Raw genomic sequence first — 23108 nt, 5'->3', positions numbered from 1 at the left:
GAGTTTCGGGATCAAAAACTGCGCGCTGGAATCCCGACATTCGCATTACATTCTTCATAAGCTGTGTTTCTTCTCTCGGTGTTTAATGGATCTTGAAACCCTTTTTATTCTTAGCGAAATACGTTATGACTTTTTTCAGATCATCGTCGATTTATGTTACAGAATGCATGCATGTAGCTTTGTCATTTTTGTCATTTTTAGATGCATATTTAAAGATCTCAACATTTCTGCTGCCAAATTTACCGTTCTATAGCAAAAGCAGGATATTTCCAGGTGTTCCGCAGCTCATAACACAACAGAGCTAAAAATATATGCATATTTTAAAAACCGAAACTCTTTTCTTAACGGTTCTATGTATTTAAATTCAGCATGTTTTTTTCTCAAATTAGTGAGCTTAATAAATTAGATTTTTTATTTTTGTATTCGTTCTATGAGTGTTATGAACGCACGCCCTAAAGGTACAAGCTTTATCTCGCCTTTCTTGAACTCTTACTTTGCATGGCATTTTGCTTGCTGTCCTGGCATCTCGCGCGATTGTTCGCTTGTATCGTACTAATTTGTTTACATTTGCTGTTTTAACTCCATATCTGTGTATGAATCATGGGAAGTAATGTAGCGGATGGACCACAGAACTTTTTTTATTGCCTTATCTTCATAATCATGCCGTCTTTTTGATCACAAAGTTTCATTCAAGTCTAGTTTGATATTTCAGTTGCTTTCCCTTCCTGTTTAACAACATTAGAATTAGCTTAACATGACTGCTTGTCTCATCCTACCTTTTCGCTTGGTTATTAGTAAATAGCTTTCAACAATTATAGTCTTAGACTTCACAAACCTTTTGACATTACCTTTGAATTTAGACACATCGATCCCTGATAGTTGCCTTTCGATGGTTTCTTTAACCGTAGTGAGTTAATATATTTTAATCTTGTTTTCATTGTATTTTTGCATAATTGTGGCTAACTTACTGTACGTTGTTGGTGAAAATGAAGAAGAGCTTTGTGTTGCAATCTGTGTGTTTTGTTGCAAGCCCACACAAATTTGCTGTGTCTTGTTCCCTTACAAATGTGCTGTGTTGCAGCTGTGTCACGCTCACACAAATGTGTTATGTTGCAGCTGTGTTACGCTCACACAAATGTGCTGTGTTGCAGCTGTGTCACGCTCACACAATGTGCTGTGTTGCAGCTGTGTCACGCTCACACAATGTGCTGTGTTGCAGCTGTGTCACGCTCACACAAATGTGTTATGTTGCAGCTGTGTCACGCTCACACAAATGTGTTATGTTGCAGCTGTGTTACGCTCACACAAATGTGCTGTGTTGCAGCTGTGTCACGCTCACACAAATGTGTTATGTTGCAGCTGTGTTACGCTCACACAAATGTGCTGTGTTGCAGCTGTGTCACGCTCACACAAATGTGTTATGTTGCAGCTGTGTTACGCTCACACAAATGTGCTGTGTTGCAGCTGTGTCACGCTCACACAAATGTGTTATGTTGCAGCTGTGTTACGCTCACACAAATGTGCTGTGTTGCAGCTGTGTCACGCTCACACAATGTGCTGTGTTGCAGCTGTGTCACGCTCACACAATGTGCTGTGTTGCAGCTGTGTCACGCTCACACAAATGTGCTGTGTTGCAGCTGTGTCACGCTCACACAAATGTGTNGGTTAGGTGGTGAGTGGTTATGTGGTGAGTGGTTATGTGGTGAGTGGTTATGTGGTGAGTGGTTATGTGGTGAGTGGTTAGGTGGTGAGTGGTTATGTGGTGAGTGGTTATGTGGTGAGTGGCGTTATGTGGTGAGTGGTTATGTGGTGAGTGGCGTTATGTGGTGAGTGGCGTTTTGTGGTGAGTGGCGTTATGTGGTGAGTGGCGTGCCTTATGTGGTGAGTGGCGTGCCTTATGTGGTGAGTGGCGTGCGTTAAGTGGTGAATGGCGTGCCTTCAGTGGTGAGTGGCGTGCCTTCAGTGGTGAGTGGTGTGCCCTCAGTGGTGAGTGGCGTGCCTCCAGTGGTGAGTGGTGTGCCCTCAGTGGTGAGTGGCGCACCCTCAGTGGTGAGTGGCGCACCCTCAGTGGTGAGTGGCGTGCCCTCAGTGGTGAGTGGCGCGCCCTCAGTGGTGAGTTGCGTTCCTTCAGGGGAGAGTGGCCTGCTCGTAAATTCCCAAAGATGTTATCGTACGTACGAACAATTCCACAAGTTGTTGTCGTACGTCAGAAACACAATTACAATTCTACAAGCTGTTGTCAACTTGTCGTACGTCAGAACAATTCCAGAAGCTGTTGCAACAGGGGGCCCAATAACAATTCCACTAAACTGTTGTCGCACACAATGAACAACAATTCCACAAGCTGTTGTCGTATGTCAGAAGCTCAATTACAATTCCACAAGCTGTTGTCGTACGTCAGAACAATTCCACAAGCTGTTGCAACAGGGGGCACAAGAACAAAATTCCACAAACTGTTGTCGTACACAATGAACAACAATTCCACCAGCTGTTGTCGTGCGTCAGAAGCACAATTATAATTCCACAAGCTGTTGTTGTACGTCAAAACAACAATTCCACAAATTGTTGTCGTACACAATGAACAACAATTCCACAAGCTGTTGTCGTACTTTAAAACAATACCATAAGCTGTACTCATACGTCAGAGCAATAACATGGCATGTTAAGGTACGTCAGAACAATTCCATGACATGTCACCGTACGTCAGAACAAATGTACGAGATTTTATTGTACGTCAGAACAATTCCATGACATGTTATCGTACGTCAGAACAAATGTAAGAGATTTTATCGTACGTCAGAACAACTCCATGACATGTTATCGTACGTCAGAACAAATGTTTGAGATTTTATTGTACGTCAGAACAATTCCATGACATGTTATCGTACGTCAGAACAACTCCATGACATGCTATCGTACGCCAGAACAATTCCCTGACATGTTATCGTACGTCAGAACAGTTCCATGACCTGTTATCGTACATCAGAACGATCCGATTACGTCTTATCGTACGTCAGAACAATCCGATGACATGTTATTGTAAGTCTTAACAATTCCATGACATGTTATCGTACGTCAGAACAATCCCATGACATGTTTTTGTACGTCAGAACAACTCCATGACCTGCTATCGTACGTCAGAACAATCCCATGACATGTTATCGTACGTCAGAACAACTCCATGACCTGCTATCGTACGTCAGAACATTTCCCTGACATGCTATCGTACGTCAGAACATTTGCATGACCTGCTATCGTACGTCAGAACAACTCTATGACCTGCTATCGTACGTCAGAACAATTCCCTGGCATGCTATCGTACGTCAGAACATTTCCATGACCTGCTATCGTACGTCAGAACAACTCCATGACCTGCTATCGTAAGTCAGAACAATTCCCTGACATGCTATCGTACGTCAGAACATTTCCATGACCTGCTATCGTACGTTATAACAACTCCATGACCTGCTATCGTACGTCAGAACAACACGGTGCGGTGTGGCGGGGGCGGCAGCGGCAGCAGCTCATGGCGCATGTCGCAGGCTCGCTCGATGCACCGCACCATCTGCACGCTTCTGATGGCGGCTAACACCGCCCTCACTGCCCACCTCGAGACCCTCATCGCTATACTGCCGCCCTGGGCATCAAGGGACTCCGCTGCTCACCAGGTACGTCTTGTATATGCATCTCAAGTCTGAATCATGACTCCAATGAATGTAATACAACGATGTAATATGTGTACAATGAATGTAATACTTACTATGTAATAAATAGCTCATAACACTTCATTTGAGGCTCTTTGCTTTCATGCCTAAGTGTCTCTCACAATTGAGCGCGTTATTTGAACATCAATCTTCGTATGATGTTGGTTTTACATCACCCAGCATCCGTCATTTAGACGAGTAGTCTCGGCGAATTGTTACGTGTGAACAGCACATGTCTGTAGGCCGTACCAAGTCTTTACCAGGGCATCTCTTGTTTGATTATAATTAGAAGTAATAATATATTTTACAGATATAATCAAGATTAGGCCTTCCCAATGCTGTTGGTATCTGAGGGCCTGGTAACGAAAGTTACTGTTAGTAGAGAAACGGTTGAGAGGTTCATTGTAGTGGCGTGCGTGGTGGTATAAAACTATTGTATAAATACTGGGAAACTTATTTATAACAGTTATATCCAGGGCAAGCTAGGGGAACCTACTTTATTGAGAGTTGGTTGCATTGGTTGCTAGAAAAAAAAGGTTCCCAGTAGAAATACGTGCAATAAAGTAGGTTCCCCTAGGTTGCCCTGGATATAACTGTTATATAAAACTATTTCATTCCAGCAGATCTTCGAATGAAAGCAATTAAGGTTTGATTATTTAACTTGTAAATTTAACTTGATTATCGTCCATCCACTGAAATTGAAATTATTGTAATTGTTTGAGTTGACATATGTGTCCATGCGAACTTCTTTAATCGAATTGCCTTTGCAATCCCGCGAAATTTGGCAAGAGATGGATTACGAAACCCTCAGCGGCAAGCTTTGCACACTCCATAATTCTTGAAGCAGTCGCTGCCAATGCACTCCGTAATTCTTCATATATTAAGGATCATCACGAGGCTGCTGGTTATTAATATATTAATATTGTGTCCATGTTAGAGCTCATCGACCAGTACGAGCACCTGGCCGCTGAGAGACACTCCTGCTGCTGCTAGTGGTGTAGGTGGTGCAGCTGGTGTTAATGGTAGTGGTGGTGGTGGTGGTGGAGGTGGTGAAGGAGTTACGTCTACAGTCCCAACGTCGTCCGAAGTCCCCTCGTCGACGCCCTCCGCCCCGTCCACTCCCCAGCCCACGAGACTCCGCGTCGACAACCTCTCCGATGTTGCTAAGGTGTGTTAATTATGGTGAACCTTGCTAATGACCCAGTGAACATTTACAGACACGTCAGCTTCTGATTTGGATTACCAGAAGCTGGGGCAACTCTAAATTCAACTTCTGATTTGGATTACCAGAGGCTGGGGCGATTCTAAATTTTGCTAAGGGGTGAACAAAGTTATTTTCCAACGTTTTTGTAACGAGAATTTTACCAATTCTTGGATGAAAAAGTTTTTATATTTCTACTAAATGCAGGAATGATTTGAGAATAAAATGCTAACGATATGACGACACTCCTGCTCCAGGAATGCTACTTCGCGCTGATGGGCAGCAGCCAGGCGCCGCGCATGGAGAAGCGAGGCTCGCAGAGGACCAGGGTCAGTTTTGAGTGTAGAGCTTTCCTGGCCTCCTATAGAACGTGTAATTTAGCTCACACCCATGTACAACTCATCACTTCTACAGAATTTATCTAAATTGTAACAAATCTTTAATGGTTATTCTTAGTTTGTTAAGATATTATTTGAATTAGTTATTTGATTTTGCACTTTTTTTTCGACGAAGTATGCATACGATGACACGATCATCACATTTCTATAAACTATGCAATCACGACGGTTCTTAAATATCACCAGAGCTAAACTTGCGATTACTGAGGATTAATTAATTTTCAAGGATCCATTCATTTAATACGAGGATTCATTTCAGCTCGGGTCGGACATTCAGCTCATTCACTCGTCCTATACTTAAGAGTGATACTCGATCACTCATAGGTGCCACTCATCACTTACTGCCTTCTCTGCCTCACCACTCACCTGTTCTCTTCCCGGCCACTCGCCCCACTCTTTGCCCCACCACTCGCCCCATTCTCTGCCCTGCCACTCGCCGGGTTGCGTGCTTGATTATCTCTCATAAACGAAGTGATGATACTAAACATTACCGCTACTACTAACGGATCACGAGATACTAGCCTATTGTTCAAATGATGATCACTTTGACCTTATGAGGAGTTTGGGAATTCATAGTCCCCGGTTACGCTGATGCGCCGCCATCGTCGTCCTCCGTCTCCGGAGGACGACGAAGCACACACAATATTGTCAATGTTTCACTCTTTTTCTAAACCATACAAGGCCTTGCGATGTATATATCATCGCAAGAAGCGAGTTTCCAACAATATTGTCAAGGTTCCACTCTTTTTGTGAACCATACAAGGCCTTGCAATGTATATATCATCGCAAGAAGCAAGGTTCCAACAATATTGTCAAAGTTCCACTCTTTTTATGAACCATACAGAGCCTTGCGATGAATATATCATCGCAAGAAGCAAGGTTCCAACAATATTGTCAAAGTCCCTCACTTTTTATGAACCATACAGAGCCTTGAGATGAATATATCATCGCAAGAAGCGAGGTTCCAACAATATTGTCAAAGTTCCACTCTTTTTGTGAACCATACAAGGCCTTGCAATGTATATATCATCGCAAGAAGCGAGCTTCCAACAATATTGTCAAAGTTCCACTCTTTATAAGCCATACAAGGCCTTGCGATGAATATATCATCGCAAGAAGCAAGGTTCCAACAATAATGTCAAAGTTCCACTCTTTATAAGCCATACAAGGCCCTGCGATGAATATGTCATATCCTTCACTGCAGACAGTAGAGTGCGAGGACGACTTCCTAGTAGCAGCTAACAGCGACATCGCGACGCTGTGCGCTGAGAACATCCTCCTGTGGCAGTATTTCCTCACTGTCGTCGCCGGCAGTGAGGCCGTACGACAACATCTCTCGCGCCAGCATCACGTCCAACGGGTAGACTATTATAATTAGTGAATATCATAACGATTACTAGTAAGCTTCATCGTTTAAATATTAATTTCCTAGGCACTAAATACTCGTCACTGGTAGTGATTGTGAATTAACTTTATACTGGGAATCTTTTCGCACAATAAAAATACATATGTGTTTAGAATTACTTAAAAATGGACCGAAAGTTGGTTTTCTTTGATAATTCTTTTTGTTATATTCACAAAGGCACTTTCGTTTCCATTCATTCTATACTCAATTTACTCTACAGTCGTGCATTTTTCGTCTTTATTTGTATTTATTTCATAGTCAAATATTCGTACTTTCTTCTAGACTATTTTACTGCAAATCCACCCATTCCTGCCAGTATTTCCTGTACAATCTAATGCATAGCTTTGAGAGCGACTTTGTTAATTGCTTTGTTCATTACGATTTTGTTCATTGATTGTTTGTACAACAAAATGCATTGCTTCGAGAGCGACTTTGTTTCTCAGGCCAAATATTGCACGCATATCGCTGCAGGTGAAGCGTTTCGCGGAAGCGTTCTTTGTTGTGGACAACCCGCGACCGTCCGCGACGGGCTGCTACGACAGCAACTACCAGAACTATGCTGCCGTCACCGACGCTGTGCGCCGCTCCCGATACTTCCATCTCCTGCCGTCTCTGCCCATAGAGTGCCCCGAGGTCAGAGACGCTGTGTACAGTAAGCCGCTTCTCTGACATTGATGAGATTCAATTTAATGTTGGTTCTCGAATGTCCCGTGGTCTGGTTGGCACGCACGCTTTAATTCGCACCCTCTCCATTTCAAGTTCCGCCATACGCAGTTCCTGTTCTCTTTTCTTGTCCTCTCGTGCAAGCAGTCTCTCTTCTCAACCAGCCTCTTCCTTCCTTCGCCGCTCTTCCTTTTCTAGCCGCTCTACGTCCGTTTTCAAGCCCTCCTTATTCTTCCTTCTCTCAGTCACGTACTTCAACAAGGCGCTGTCACTGAGACCTTATTCTTTCCCATCACGAACGAACATGGACTCATCCATTGCGTACAGTAATTTGAACTTTGCTGAATCTAAAAAGCAGCAAAAGGTTTGCAAGTTTACATGACGACTGTAACCGTCACAACACTGGGTTCATTACTGAATAATTAATCCACACAAATGCCGGCCTCCATTGTAATGAGTTCTATATTGGGTTCTCGTCTCTTCCTAATTTATTGACGGTAACTTCAGTTGGGTTCGGTTCGCGTTTATTAGAACTGATCCAAGCTCGTAAGTTTATTGAAGTAGAGTTGAGGAACTGCGGAGGGCAGCGCATCGGCGAAATAACTTACAATTCCTGCGAGCAAACACATAATTACTCAATTATTATAATAAACAAAAATTACACAAGACAATCATTGCGCAACTTCCAACTTTTATTGGACACAACCATTCATCCTCTACAATAGTTGATCTACGCGCTTTCATTTCACAAGGAATGATCAAATGATTTGAACTTAAGACAAGCCTCTTCTATCATTGGCTTGATGTTTCCATAACATCTGCTGTAAAATAATTGTAACTAAAAATTATTAACATCATCAAGTAAGCAATTTTCTCCATCAATGATTGACAAATTATTTTATTTGTTATGTTTGTATTGATGTTTCGGTGGCAGATGGACGGCGACGTGACATCCCTGCCTGTGGTGTTCGAGGACCAGTACCAGCACGTCGCTGAGTTTGCCAGGAGACGCTCCATAGTGAGCCGCAAGTCAGGTAATAGTGAGCCGCAAGTCAGGTAATAGTGAGCCGCAAGTCAGGTAATAGTGAGCCGCAAGTCAGGTAATAGTGAGCCGCAAGTCAGGTAATAGTGAGCCGCAAGTCAGGTAATAGTGAGCCGCAAGTCAGGTAGTGAGCCGTAATGCTCGAGTAGTAACATTAACTTTTTTCTTTACTGTTCACGTAATTTTCTTCAATTAAAGACGACATGAGCTAACATATTCTTCATAAGCTTTCATTCTATGAGTTACATTAAATGTTTTCTTGCATCACTGCTAAATTGCTTTAGCATTTATCGATTCAGCCATATATATCATTTAATTATATGTATCATTCAACCATATTTATAATTAATTATATGTATCTGTAGCTGTGCATGTATAAATGCTATACCCCAAATGTTACTGCTTTTTTTTTATTATTTTGCCATAACACAACTTTCATTTATTATTCCTATTCGATGGGCAGATATTCAAGCAATTTAATGCGGCTAGTGAAGAATTTGTTGTCCTCAATTTTCTCATTTTCACAATAAATTAATCATGGTTATTTTGTTCATTTTTAATTCATATTCTGGAAACCGTAGGTGCTGCCGCTCTAATGAAATAATTTCTAGTGAACTTCAACAGATTGTTTAATCAGCAAGACTCTTAGTTTCTATTGTGCACCTTGCGTCAAATTCTTCCCCCGAATAAAAACTTGACGTAATTTTTTCGTATAATTTCGAGCGTTATGAAGTTTGATTGACCATTTTTTCGCTGTTGCAGAGAACTACCTGAGCTCATCAGACGTGCAGCTGGCGATGGATCAGCTGGATTCCAACTGTGATAAAGCTGAACTGTTGAATCCTCCAGACGTGACAAAGCCAGAGCCTTCGCTCCAGAACCGCAATAGCTTGAAGCCTATCGAGTCGAGCAGATCTTCGACTCTGCTGCTAAAGCAGCGCTCAGTTAATCACGACACTTTGTCTCTGCCTTCGAATGGCAATCCGTCGTTAGTGAGCGCTTTGATTGATACCACGACTACAGTTCTTGATTTTGAGAACAAACACAGCGCCACTCTGGAACCGAGGGTAACAAGGTTTGACTTAAGTGCTAATAAATCTCACTTGCTCACCACCAATACGCTTCAGGGAACTGGTATCAGTTCAAAGAGCTATAACAAGCTGGTGTGGGATCTGCAAGATGATCGTACCAGAGCCCGAACTAAGGTCCGTTCACGCAGCAGCGACTCAAGAGTGTCGTCAGGTCACAGCCTCGGAAGCGGTGACGACAAGCCTCCTTTAAGCCCGTCGGACAGCAATGACAAGTTGCTAGTACCGAAAATGTCGCCGTACGACATGAGTAGAAGTAATAGGTTATCCAAAAAAGTCGTTGATTTAGATGACGAAGTCAAGCCTCCTCTACCGCCCAGAACCGACAAGATGCCAAAAGATTTTAAGCCACCCGTACCCCCAAAGTTACACAAGCTACCAGCTGCACGAAATAGCCTTAAGGAAAGATTGAAGAACAACTTACGTTTAGAGTTACGGTTACCAGAATCTCAAGGGTCTTCTTATAAACGTGCTAAGTTTAAAGTAAAATTGATACAGCGAGCTCAGCAGTTAAGATCTTCTTCCAATGAAAAGAGTGCTATCAAATATAAGAAAAGTAAGCATAATAGCAATTCAGATAACGTAATCTTGCTCAAGTATCGTAAGCTAGAACCATCACTAAGCATGCCCTACAACCTTGGTGCCAACACCCCGGGAAGCAACAGCACAGGAGGCGTAGATCAAGTCATGCGACACTCTCAAAGCACCTTGTCGATGCCATCGTTCTTATGGGACGCTGCTACAACCACGCCTCCTGGTATTGCAGAGTCCATGCCTGACCTGTTAGCGTCAGACTCAGAGTCTTCGTCAGACTCTAAACAACCTCCGCCTCCTGTGCCGAGTTCAAGACTACGCCCAGGTGACCGTAAGCGGCCAATTCTGTCCAACGTCGAAGTAGGTCTCGTTTCTGCCTCTGATCCGACTCTGATTGAGGTTGGAAAGCTCAAGAAGCAAATCGATGCCATGAATAAAGCTGCCAAGAAGCTCGCGTCGCCCGTCAAACGCAACGTGGACAGTTCAAAATCGCAGGTCTCTTTGCAGGGTTCGTCGTCTAATAGCGACATCACCTCAGAACAGAGTGGCTGGGTCTCCAACTCCAGCAGACACACGTCAATATCTACCAGTCCTGGCCAAGGCAGTCCAGGTATGGGCATAAAAACCTTTCACATACCCGACAGATTCCCTTCGACGGCATCTCATCACAAAAGTGACAGCGGTACTCCAGTGACGGTGTTTACGACCCTCAGTGATCCCCCTCCTACAAAATCCTCTACGCTAGGCAAGCACAAAAGTAGACCTATTGCTCAAAGTCCCGCTAGTAATCATAGAGTAAGTAAATCTGATTCCAAAGTTCATAGCCGCAAAGCTTCTCCCAAAGAAGTTTCGTATAAGTCTTCACCCAAGGATTGCACGCATCGTTCAGCTTCTAACGACCAACTTCAAGCAAATTCCAAGCCAAGTCCTGGTAAAAAAGAAGTTAAAAAGTCACAGTCGATGCACAAGGTTAACTGTAATCGACAAAACCACAGTATTTATGAAGAAGTTCCCATCCCTCCACCTCCCAAAGAATTTCAAGATCCGATGCCGGGTTTACGAGGTGCAATTAGAGGAGGTGGATTTGCTACTACAGGTAGATTGCCTCGAGAAGACCGTCATTCCAGAAAGCCAATTCCCATCATGAAAGATCGACCAAGAAGCGAAAGCCCTAAAACTGAAGCAAGTCGAGTTCAGTCTGAATCGAGAACAGGAAGCTTGGCAACGTCGTGCACCATAACGCCAGGGCCGAGTATCGATCTAGAAAACGATGACGTGTTAGTGTGTGAAAGTGTTAGTGAAGCCATTGACGACCAGACTGGTAGTGTCAAGTCGATGGACAAGAGATATGATAAGTTTCATTCACTTCCTTCTATGAGGCGTAAAACCTTGCCTCTTTCTACCATGACGCAAAGTCGACATGAACGAAGGAATAAAGAAAGGAAGCATCGACCGCAGCTTGATCGATTATCAGAACCAACTCCTACTAAGGTTAAAGCTCATTTCCAATGTAACGAAAGAAATCGTACCCAGTCTGCACCTCCTCCCGTCGTCGACAAGACAGACAATTCAATTGACTCTGCGAAAAGACGAGGCAGCCGAAGTGGCGGTCGTAGATTAGAGCCTATCCCTATCAAACCTGAACCCGTGACCACTCTCTTGGCAGACTCCAAGTGTACGTTGCTGGAGCTGTTTTTGGAGCAGCAAGGAGCAAGCGTGTGGGCCCACAGAGAAGCCCAGCGCGAGTTGTTGAAGGAAGCACAACGAGCTCTTCAGAGCGAGCAAGCGACTTTAGATCCGCGCTACTCTAGGAAAGGCATGAAGCTCGCAGATACAGGCAAGTCCAAAAGTGTTCGTATGGATGAGCCCAGAAAAGCGTCGGATCAGCTGACTGCCAAAATGAAATCCGTTGACATCTTAGAGGACATGGAAGCTTCTGTCGATATCCCGCCACCTCCTAAACCGCCTTCGCCCAAGTGAGTTTCAAGTCAAGGCACCTAAGGTCCTAATGTTGCCTAGACTTTGGCATGGAATTTCTATCTGATGTTTAATGTCCGCTTACTGGAATATTTTTGTCTTAACTTCGGATCTTTCTTATGAAGGGATCTTATCTATTATTTTATCGTTTTTCTTTGACATTACTTCAATGCAGCGTGAGACGTGATCGTGACGGTCGGCCAGAGGATCGCACGCGAAGTCGCTCCAGCGAGCGTCGGCCTGACAAGCTTAGCGAGTCTAGCCGGCTACCCGGAGCGGCTTGTCGGGTATTGCCGGAGGAGCGGCTGCGTATGGAGGACCCTCCACCTGATCTCCTGCCGCAGAAACTCACACCTCCTGTACCAGACACTCTGGCCTTCATCAAAGCCAAGGAAGAGTTCAAACAAACTATGAATTTCCAGGGCCTTTTGTACAGGTTGGTCAACCTCTTGTATTACCGCGTAGGTAATCTCCCTTTATATCGCTTGCAAATTACATTTATTCCTGCAAATTATATTCTTCATTGTAGCATGGTATTGTGTATATTTTGTATATCATCAGCCTTTGAGCATGCTTGCTCTTAGTTTATTCAGGTTGTTATAATTCATACAAATCATAAATTTTACCAACAAAAGTGCAAGTAAACTGCTACCACCATCTTTTAGGGACTAACTTGACGAAAAAAATTTCTGTCATCTCCCAACTTTCGTGCTCCATGAAGATATTGATAAACCAAACAGTAGTAAGTGAATTAAATGTCAGGAATACAATTAAAACCCTCTCCTCGACAGCGACTTCAGCGGCCTGGCGTCGACGGTTCCCTACTTCCACGTGAGCGACGAGTGCCGCGTGCTGTCGCCGGCAGGGCTGCACCTCATCGTCTGCGTGCACGGCCTGGACGGCAACTCTGCTGACCTGCGCCTCATTAAGACCTACCTCGAGATGGGCCTGCCGGGCGCCAACCTCGACTTCCTCATGTCCGAACGCAATCAGGTGAACACTCTTTTTGTGAGGTTGATATCGCGGTGACGTTTCAACCTATTTGCGGAACAATATAATGAACATTCTATTATGTATTGCCTAAAATAATGTGTACGTTTTTCTGTGGTGAAAGGGCGATACGTTCTCGAACATCGAGACCCTCACTGACCGGCTGGTGTCGGAACTTCTGTGTCACATCGACGCCTACAACCTGAACCCCAAGCGTATATCCTTCGTGGGGCACTCGCTCGGCAACCTCATCATCAGAGGAGCTGTGTCACATCCCCACATGAAGCCCCTCCTCCCTAAACTCCATACATTCTTGTCCCTCTCCGGCCCTCACCTCGGAACCCTCTTCAACAACAGCGGCCTCGTCAACATGGGTGAGATTACGTGTGCATTTAGTCTATGATTATTAACGTATCAGCAATTTCTTATGCATTCTTTAAATGATTCGATTTGAAATTTTTTTTTTGTCGTTTATTTCAAACTGTATTTCTATTCTCACTCACGTTAGGAACTATGGAAGGTCGAGGACATCTGTCAGGGGGCGAAGACACCTCCCATCCTAATTATTATTGTTTATTTCCTTTTGGACAGGTTATGTTGACTATTGAAAGGGAAAACTGTATGACGCTTTATTCCCTAGAAATATCTTTAATAAACGGCTGGGTTACCTATTTATGTAAGATCTTCTCAGTGGAACGGTATATGCTCGGCTAACTTCTTTCTCATCGAGTACTACATCTCTGTTATACATACGGCCAGCTGCTTCTTCCTTATATATTAAAATACCCCCGGGTTATAGATACCATTAAAGACACGGTAAAATCGCTCACTCTTGTTCTGACGACGAGTATACGGTCAACTTAGCTTCTAGGACGTCAGGGTGATTACTCCGGTCATATATGTACCTCCTGCGTTTCTTTTGATCCGTTAATAACACATCTCGCGGCAAAAGCTGAGCGGCACTAGCTTCTGCATGCGATTTCTTTCAGTGTTCTTCAGCATCAAATAATTATTTGGTCTTCCTGCTATTTTGATGAAAATTTTAAATTCGGTCTCAGATGGCATTGCCGAGAAGACGCAAGTGATTGAATAACCAGAAGGAAATTGTCAGTTAAAATCCTTACGATAATTCGCAGTTCTTCGAGGATTACTATTACTAGTTTAGCTAATGTTTTCAAAAAATTAAATTCTGTTTTCAGGAATGTGGTTCATGCAGAAGTGGAAGAAGTCAGGCTCTCTCCTGGAGCTTGCACTAAAAGATAGAGTGGACATTCGGCAGACGTTTCTCTACCGACTGGCGCAGGTTAGGACTGATCGTGTTTGATACGAACTATTGACAAATAACTTGTTGGACACATTTTCGTCTACTTATGAGCCACTACATATTTTTTAACTTGTCTCGAGTCATGAAGGGCTTGAACTCCGTGTCACACATCATCTTTTGAGACTAGTGCATAGCCATTTAATATTATTTGTTGAAGGTTAAGTTTTACTTTCACACACAGCGGTCGCAGTTGCATCATTTCCGCAACATCCTGCTGTGCGGATCGTCCCAAGATCGATACGTTCCACTTCACTCCGCCAGGATCGAGCTGTGCCGAGCAGCCGTCAAAGACACATCAGTCATGGGTCATTTATGCATGCATAACATTGGCTATATCCGCTAATTGCTATCGTATTTATGACTCGTTTTACCAACGATTATTTATATTTTTTAGAACTCTCTTAATTAATGAATAGAGGATCAAAATCGGGATGAATTTTACTAGATATATTAAATATTATTTAGATTTTTTCATCTCCATAACTCTCATGATAAATTTCTTCAATTGTTACTGGGTCTGTTTAACTTTTTAAGTCTTGAAGGCAGCAAAAATGACCTTTTGGGGTCTACGAAGCCTTAAATTCATTGCACACTAGTCTCAATTAGTCATCAGTTCTATTCATTTATGACAGAATTATAAATTTGGTCAGGCTCTAATTGGTCATATTTTCTTTTAAAATATACCCCTAATTTCTGCATGAAACAATGAATGTTGAGCAAAGGCAGAACCAAGTTCCTGTTAACTAAAATTTTGAATGCAACCGTACATATGATAATAAGATTATTTGAACTGAAGATGGAGTTGGTCTCCGGAACGTTTTCATTGAAGATATGGTGAATTTACTTGGCCTTTTCTTTGTTTTTCAACTCCCCCTAATAAAGATGATTTGCATGACGAAGAATGTGCTTGGCTTGCAGGCGCGGCGTACCGGGAGATGGTCTCTAACCTCCTGCAGCCCATCATCAGTTCCTCGAGCGTCACCCTCGTCAGGTTCGACATCCATCACGCGCTGCCCTCGACCGCCAACTCTCTTATTGGCAGAGCCGCGCACATCGCGGTGCTCGACTCCGAGCTCTTCATTGAGAAGTTCTTCCTCGTTACTGGCCTCAAGTATTTCAAGTAAACACTATGAACTCCAGATTTCCACCTGGAGTTTCGTGGTCTCCAAAGAAACAAGATACCCAAGGAAATGCCACATACCACCTGGAGTTTCGTGGTCTCCAAGGAAACACCACATACCACCTGGAGTTTCGTGGTCTCCAAGGAAACACCACATATCACCTGGAGTTGCGTGATCTCCAAGGAAACATGATACCCGGCAAGCACGATGCTCCGACCCGGTGTATAGATCTCTTCCAGGTTCACAAGATGCTACTTTAAAAAATGCACACAAGACTCCTTTTTATGACTATCTAAAATATTTGTTCGTTTCGTCTTCTATCCTGTTAATTGTCCATTGATATTTGTTCTGTGATTAGTTTTTAGTCGCCGTTAAAGTTTCGAGGCCGAACGAACTCGGTAGACATTGATGCCATTATATTGTGTTTATTCGGATTTCTTATTAGCTTCGGAAATAATTGTGCAACATGCCTTTCATTGTGCCGAGATATACCAAGTTGTTCAATGCAAGATCATATTTTGTTTGGCGTTGGAATGAAAAGTTCTGAGACCTTGTCTCTGTTTGAGTGATGACCACACGTATAAGGTGCACAAACTGTCATCCCATAATGACATAACCTACCCGCACGATAGCCATTCGCCGTGCACGAAAAAAAAGCATTCTGGCGAGCGATTATGCATGTTGCGTTCACAATATGTACCAAAAAGACCTCGATGAAGATATTTCTTTCTGATGTCTCAGGAATTTATGTTTGTGTGCTGTTGTAATATTCCGAAGAATATAAACTTCTTTATTTGTGAATCACTAGTAAGGCATGTCCGACCTCTCATTGATAGAGTGCAAAGTGCAGACAAAGTTCTGCACATCTTCTACTTCGCCATGGCCTGGAAATAATTTTAAGTTTGAGTGCGTATTCAATTATTACAGAGTGAACTGATAAATGTGAATAATTTGCATGAAAGAAGTAACAATTGGATTTGCCATGCCATAATGAATATAATTACAAAACACTTCAACGTAATCAACCAGATATGAAAGTAACATTGTTCCCATGGCGACCCCCAAGTTCTCTAGGTCAATCTAAGCCACAAATTCGTTCTCAACCCGCGTGAGGCTGTCTATCCTGTCGCGGCTCGCAACAGAAATATCTTGTACTCGTCCAGAGGATTTTTTCTCATATCTTCCTGAATAGTTTTATTTAAATTCTCTCTTAATACGTGGGAAAATGTCTTGGTGGTTTTTTAAATTTAATTTTTTCATTTCATTTTTATTCTAAATAATAGTGAGTTCCAATCATGGTTTCATGAGATGCTTCAGATTGCATGCAGTATCACGTGTACGGTAATGATGGCAACAAAGTAACTTGTCTCATGTAGACTAATTGCAATGATAATTAATCATTTTGAACTCGCTAAATGACTTCAACACATGCATGAATACTTCTACACATGGTCACTTCAACACATGCTGGCTGGTCTAGCACACACAGACTACACATCGCAGCACGTGCAGCTCGTGCTTATAAGTACACAAGTCCAGATGTATTTGTAGCGCAGAAGTACGTTTGAAATACAGAAATACATTTGCGGCGCCTTAGGGCTTGATAGACAAGTTATGTCCTACATGTTTGGAATGTAGAGGCACAAAATTAATTTTTTATACAAGTGATGCATTCAGTGGGACTTTTCACGTGAATGTATATAATCTTGATAATTTCCTGTTAGATCTGCTCAGAACTAAACTTGGAAGCAAGTGCAGCAAATGTGTCCAGGGGCAGAATCTTGCTTAGAAATTACGCAATCCAATAAGGTGCCGACTAACAATCATTATAGTTTTAGAAATTCTCTAGATTCTATTAATACAGGTGTGTGTGTTGCGCGTACAGACTCGAGTAGCTGTTCTTTCTTTTGTAAACTATGCCGGCTTTCCTTTACTACGAATTTATATACATAATCATCTCAATTATTTATACGATGACATGATGGGTGTTATTTCAAAGATGAAGGTCATAAACGGCCGCTATTTATGGATGATATGTATAGTGAAGAGGTTATTGCCGTGGTTGGTTATTTCTTGGGGATGATGTGCGCCGTGGTTGGTTATTTATTCTTTGTTGCTATTGCTCTAATGATGTTCTTTTATCTAAATTTTTCTGAACTCGTGTCTAACAAGGCCTAAAAGGCTAAAACAATAGCAGGTATAGCATACACAGGACAACATTTCCTAAATCGTATGCATGCCATTCTTCAATATCTAGTAGGATATGCGCTGAAATTTGGCCTATGGCTTAGATATTTAAACGGCGAGAAATAGTCTATCTTGATATACAATTTTAAACATATTCTCTAGATTTGCAAATGTTTTTGTGGATCAACGTTTTGTTCTAAAAGTCAGTGCTAAAAAATTTAAGAAGAGTTACAAGCGCAAAAGAAATTTTTCTTCAATTTTTATCGAGATTTTTCCTATTTTATTGATAAAACTTATGCCAGTAAATTTGGAACAAAGGTTTTTTAGCTACTCTTGGTGCTGTACAGTCACGTACAAGCTGTGATGAGCTTCCTACTCAAGCAAAAGATCACTTAAATTATTTAGTTCTTGTTCCAAAACGTTTTATCTTGGAACAGACAAAATTATTGCACCAAAGACGCTGAAATTTACATTTTGATTATTATTAGGATGGCTCGTTATGTTTGCTATGTTACATTATAAAAATGTACTGCATGTTCGTTATTTGAATGAATATTGCATTGGATGATCGATCCTCCACGCCCCCTGAAGCACCTCAGTGGCGTGGCGTTCCTTGCGACGCACACTTAACATTCAGACACAACTTTGATTCAAAACTTGAATTGCTCTCTCATTTTTTATGTTATGTCCATGTTTGATTTTTTTATTAACATTTTTATGCCCACTGTCTGCACGGCCGAGATATTAGACTCAGCGTTTCCATATTAATTTATTATGAACGGAATGGAGTGGTATCACCGAATTAAACATGTCAATGAGTGCTTCATTAAAGTAGAAACTCTTTTACAATTCAAACTACGATAACTGTCGCAAGTGCTGTCTGCGAATTTATTGTCCTTTGCAATACTCCCAAAAGTTCGAATTAATCATCATGGAATTCAAAACTGAATTTGAAATGAATCTTACAAAAATGTATAATGTGTTGCAGATTCTTTTAATTGAAGTGACGTTGATCGTAGCAACGAAATTCGCGTGCAAAGTACGAACTCCTCGACGCCAAAGTAGATTTTGTTGGTGCTGAGAGCTTCGCTTGATATGAAGTGACTGTTATTTTACAGGGTACTAGTAGCATCATGACACAGTTCTAGTCACGTACTATCTATTTATAATGACGCATAATAGTGACATGCTTATGTTTTAGAGTATTTAGTGTATGAAGCTATTAGGTATAAGGATCTCAGAAGCTTATTGTTGGTTGAGCAGCTCTTGCTCCTCTCGCGCCTCCGCATTTCGTGTCTTCCTCAGTTTTATGCGCCGAAATATTGGCAGGATAATAAAAGTTTACTTTTATAGGATGTCATGGCGGCTCTCACTCTTGCTGCTCCTTCTTTTCAGTTCCTACCCTAACAAAATTTAGAGTCGTCCCAGCTTCTGGTACTCCAAATCAGAAGCTGACGCGTCTGTAAATTTTCTTCAGGTAGCGACGGGACTAATATTCTCATTCCTAAGCTCTGCACATTCCCGATTCGATGAGAACGCTATAGATTTCAGTCTACAATGAGTCAATCATTCATGACAATATTCTAGCCGAGGAGTATTATTTTGAGCAGTAAAACTTAATGTTTGTGTACATCAGCGTGAAATATTATGTTGTCAATGCATTGTGACTTGATATTATCTTGTGTTCTCAAGTTGTAACCTGAGCGGCGATTGCGACATTCCCATTTAGATGTTATGAACTTATGAACGGTGTTACGCTGATCACATTCATAAAGTGTCCACGAAGATTCCAGACTTAGTCGTCATTATTGTTATTAATTATTATTCATTTTACATAATTGATCGTAATTAACTAAGTTCAGTGCACTAGGAAAAGACTGAATTATGTCTGCACACTGCAATTTCTCATGCAGTTGTTATTTTGAACTTTTTTCGGGTTTTGAGTACACAATGTATGATGGTATGCTATCTAATGGGACCATTACATCTTTGTGATTCTTTCTGTACATGTTGGCTTATAAAATTGGATGAATTAGACAAAAGCTGCTAAATGAAGAAATGCTTCTTTGCGTAGTGTTGAGTCAACCTCACAGCTCGAAAGCTTGCTTAGATATTTCAAATTTAACTGGCACTAAGCATCGTCCCTTGATAATTACTCACAGAGACTTGTGATTTCCTGGAATACTTTGTGCCAATTTAGCTCTATGGTAGCCAGGAGATTTCAACTTATCATCCTTGCAACAATTATTGAAGCTGCTGCGTTGATGTAGAGAAAAGTGCTGGGCAAAAAGTTTCTCGGCAACCTCATTGATTCCCACCAGAAAGATAAAGAATTTATTCGTTCTCCTATTAAAGATCAATTGTGTGACACATTACAGCTCCCTGGTGTAGCTCATTACCGCTCTCTTGTGTAGCTTATTACATCTCACTGGTGTAACTCATTAGATGTCACTGGTACGTGTAGCTCATTACAGCTCACTGGTGTGACTGGTGTAGCTCATTACATCACACTGGTATATAACGCTGATGTAACGTGGTTCAATAGTTGCGGATGTGCAGGTTACGAAGCGCGATATTTATTCCTTAATTTAATCACGTGAAGCTAATGATGAGGTAACGAGTTTGGTTATATTATTATTATTTTAGCCTTAGTAGTAAGTCATGGTTTCCTTCAACGAAAAACTGTATTGTTACTTCGTATTCTATAAACTAGACATATTCTCCTGTGCACCACATTCAAGAAATGCTCAATATCTGCAACGATTAGCAGACACTCCCCGAGATTATGATATGATGTATGGTGTTCTTCATGGAGATTTTATTATATTATGCATGAGGAACCGGGGCTTGACGCGTCGTGTCATGTGAGGAAGCATTTCTATCTCGCCTTGATTGATAGTTTTTATTTTGAATTATGCGACTACATTTTCGTGCGATAGGTTAGTCACATTTCAGTCTAGATTCTTCTCAGGTGAGCTTACATTTAATTGTGACCTATACTGCTGCGATTTAATGTTCATGTTTACGTCACTGTATCGTGCAAGCAGTCATGGTAACCGTAATCTTGTTCATGTACTTCCATTTTTCGTTGCGTCTTCTTTCACCGTTACTCCAGTGCAACTTTTAACAGGCACGTTCACATCACCACGATAATGGTGGCGAGCATATTTTTATGCCACACAGGATTTCTGAATTTTTATGTTAGAAGAAACCACAAAAAGTCGGAGGAATTTTATGAAATAAAATTAAATAGCAGGAACACAGCACGCGTTAGCAACTACTAATGTAAATAGAAATGAACCTTTAGAGAGTAGGACATGGTGTATATCGCTTATTTTGAAGACCAAAGAATTCAGGACTGATTCACGACCTCGTGTTTCCCATGAATCCTAGTGTATTGTAATTTGTAAATATTCATCCTGTTGCAGTACGAAAAGTCACCAGAAAATGACAATTTATGAAGAGAGCGACGCGCCCGACCTGTGAGGCTCTGATCGAGTCTCGCTCAGCAAGCTTTAGGCAAGAGAAGCCCACCGCGCTAAAGAAGACGCATCAAACATTGTGATATTCACAGTATATTAGAAACCTGATGGACATATTTACTATCCTACATCTGCCTGCAGAACAGAAGTATCATTAACTAATTGTTTGGGGAGCAGGAATAGCCTTAGCCACTGCACAGTCTTGATTCAACACGATTCAGGCAGTTCAACTATGAGCGGTAAACAGAACGTTCAAGTTTACCCTTCAGTCTTTGAAATCATCTCCGTACTACTGAGAAAGGCGAACATGCACTTGCAAAATTCTATCCGATGGAACATTTGAAATCAATTTTTAATTTCAATTTTTAATGGTATTTCCGGATAAGTAAGAACAAGTGTATCCGATATTAAATTTAACGAAGCAAGCCAGTAGCCACAGTCAATGCAAATAGTAACACAGGAGCATGTACTTTAGCCAAGTCCTTGAAACGGTGCATCAAAACAATAGGAAACTGCCACTACCGCAACAACAATTAATTAGGATGAATGTGGTCAGGATAATAAGAACTCTCCGTGAGGAAAAAATACGGTCCCGTAGCATGACAAAACTTATTGCTCTCTTCTTCAGAGTTAATAAAAATTAATTTAAAAAGAAAATAAAAGATTTTACCACAAATTTGTTGCGTCGGATTTGCATGAATTCCATCTATGGTACATGCAAAAACTGAGCTATTAGGACAATACCTGTCCGATAGACGTGGAATGGCTTATCTGAGGCAGTTCGCAATACAACTTTCAATGAACGCTCTCGAGAAAACATCTACTTGCAAAGATTCTCTTCCTATATTATTATAGATATAAAAAGGCAATCGAAATGGCTATCGATAATAAGAAAATATAACGTAAAAATAAAGTCATGGAGATGGATGTCTACGGCAAGCGAGTAAGCAATCAGAAGAAGGAGAAGCAACACATTGAAGTGTCAATAAGCAAAAGTGATGCTAGTTGGAGAAGAGAAAAATGACAGCGATGAGCAAAGCAAAAACTGAACGCGCTCGTTCAGCTGCGAGGATGTCAATACAAAACTGGCGGTCAAATGCAAGAGTGACTTTTTTAGAAACCACAAATGGAGTGTTTTCTTAAACAGGTTAGCGAACGTAGTAACAAATGATAATGGGAATTAAGTTAGAAAAAATACATTTTACGAGGCCACTGTTCCTGAAATTTGAAAAACCGGTTCTGAATGTATTTACCGTGCGGCAAATCCTTTCTCGATTCGTAAATGTCATCGGCATGATACTTGAGCATCATTCTTCTTCACAAGCATCGATTCAAAATCACACGACAAGCACTAATCTAATCAAACTTCCGACAGTCAAGAGTGCGTCCAGATTTCAACATTGTCATCACCAATACCGACTGATGCGCCATGTTCGACACCAACATTCCGTATTAAATTTAAAGGGAACCACGACGTTGAAAAATAAATGATGGTGACATCGAAACAAAATTAGAGATACAGAATTGATTTATGTTAGAGGCGGAACGTTAAATAATCGTTGAGGCGAGATGCTGGTTAATGTTTGAGACGCGCCCCACTGAGCGGTGGATACTCCTGAACGTTGGTTAATGTTTGAGACGCGCCCCGCTGAGCTGTGGATACTCCTGAACGTTGGTTAATGTTTGAGACGCGCCCCGCTGAGCGGTGGATACTCCTGAACGTTAGTTAATGTTTGAGACGCGCCCCGCTGAGCTGTGGATACTTCTGAACGTTAGTTAATGTTTGAGACGCGCCCCGCTGAGCGGTGGATACTCCTGATTGTCGACGCTGTGGGTGCGGCAGAGCGGACACTCGCGCTTCGTACGGAACCAGTCGTTGATGCACTTGGAGTGGAAGAAGTGATTACACTCGAGCTTGGTCACCTGGTCGGGCTGGTTCATGACACTGAAGCAGATGCAACAGTCCTCATCTTTCATGTCTTTGACGCTCTT

General features: G+C 41.8%; 2 protein-coding genes across 2 annotated transcripts in view; one reads left to right on the top strand and one right to left on the bottom strand.

Moving 5' to 3' along the window:
* Window positions 1-21224, top strand: part of LOC108671384 — a 27022-nt gene extending 5798 nt beyond the window's left edge. Inside the window, exons 6-18 of the mRNA XM_018158925.2 lie at window positions 3483-3668; window positions 4642-4872; window positions 5163-5234; window positions 6508-6663; window positions 7180-7341; window positions 8306-8405; window positions 9176-12011; window positions 12188-12448; window positions 12804-13005; window positions 13127-13376; window positions 14202-14305; window positions 14508-14631; window positions 15245-21224. Of these exons, the coding sequence (XP_018014414.1) occupies window positions 3483-3668; window positions 4642-4872; window positions 5163-5234; window positions 6508-6663; window positions 7180-7341; window positions 8306-8405; window positions 9176-12011; window positions 12188-12448; window positions 12804-13005; window positions 13127-13376; window positions 14202-14305; window positions 14508-14631; window positions 15245-15450 (4890 nt within the window). The 3' untranslated portion in view covers window positions 15451-21224. The remainder of the gene's footprint in view (window positions 1-3482; window positions 3669-4641; window positions 4873-5162; window positions 5235-6507; window positions 6664-7179; window positions 7342-8305; window positions 8406-9175; window positions 12012-12187; window positions 12449-12803; window positions 13006-13126; window positions 13377-14201; window positions 14306-14507; window positions 14632-15244) is intronic.
* The window catches only part of LOC108671383, a 47325-nt gene continuing 45069 nt past the window's right edge, over window positions 20853-23108 (bottom strand). The window contains exon 31 of the mRNA XM_018158924.2: window positions 20853-23108. Within this exon, the coding sequence (XP_018014413.1) occupies window positions 22893-23108 (216 nt within the window). The 3' untranslated portion in view covers window positions 20853-22892.

This window comes from Hyalella azteca, unplaced genomic scaffold (assembly GCF_000764305.2).
Source record: "Hyalella azteca isolate HAZT.00-mixed unplaced genomic scaffold, Hazt_2.0.2 contig4153, whole genome shotgun sequence".
In the NCBI taxonomy this organism is placed as follows: Eukaryota; Metazoa; Arthropoda; class Malacostraca; order Amphipoda; family Hyalellidae; genus Hyalella; species Hyalella azteca.
The sequence above is the reverse complement of the archived record's forward strand: the minus strand, read 5'-3'. Positions and strand labels throughout refer to the sequence as shown.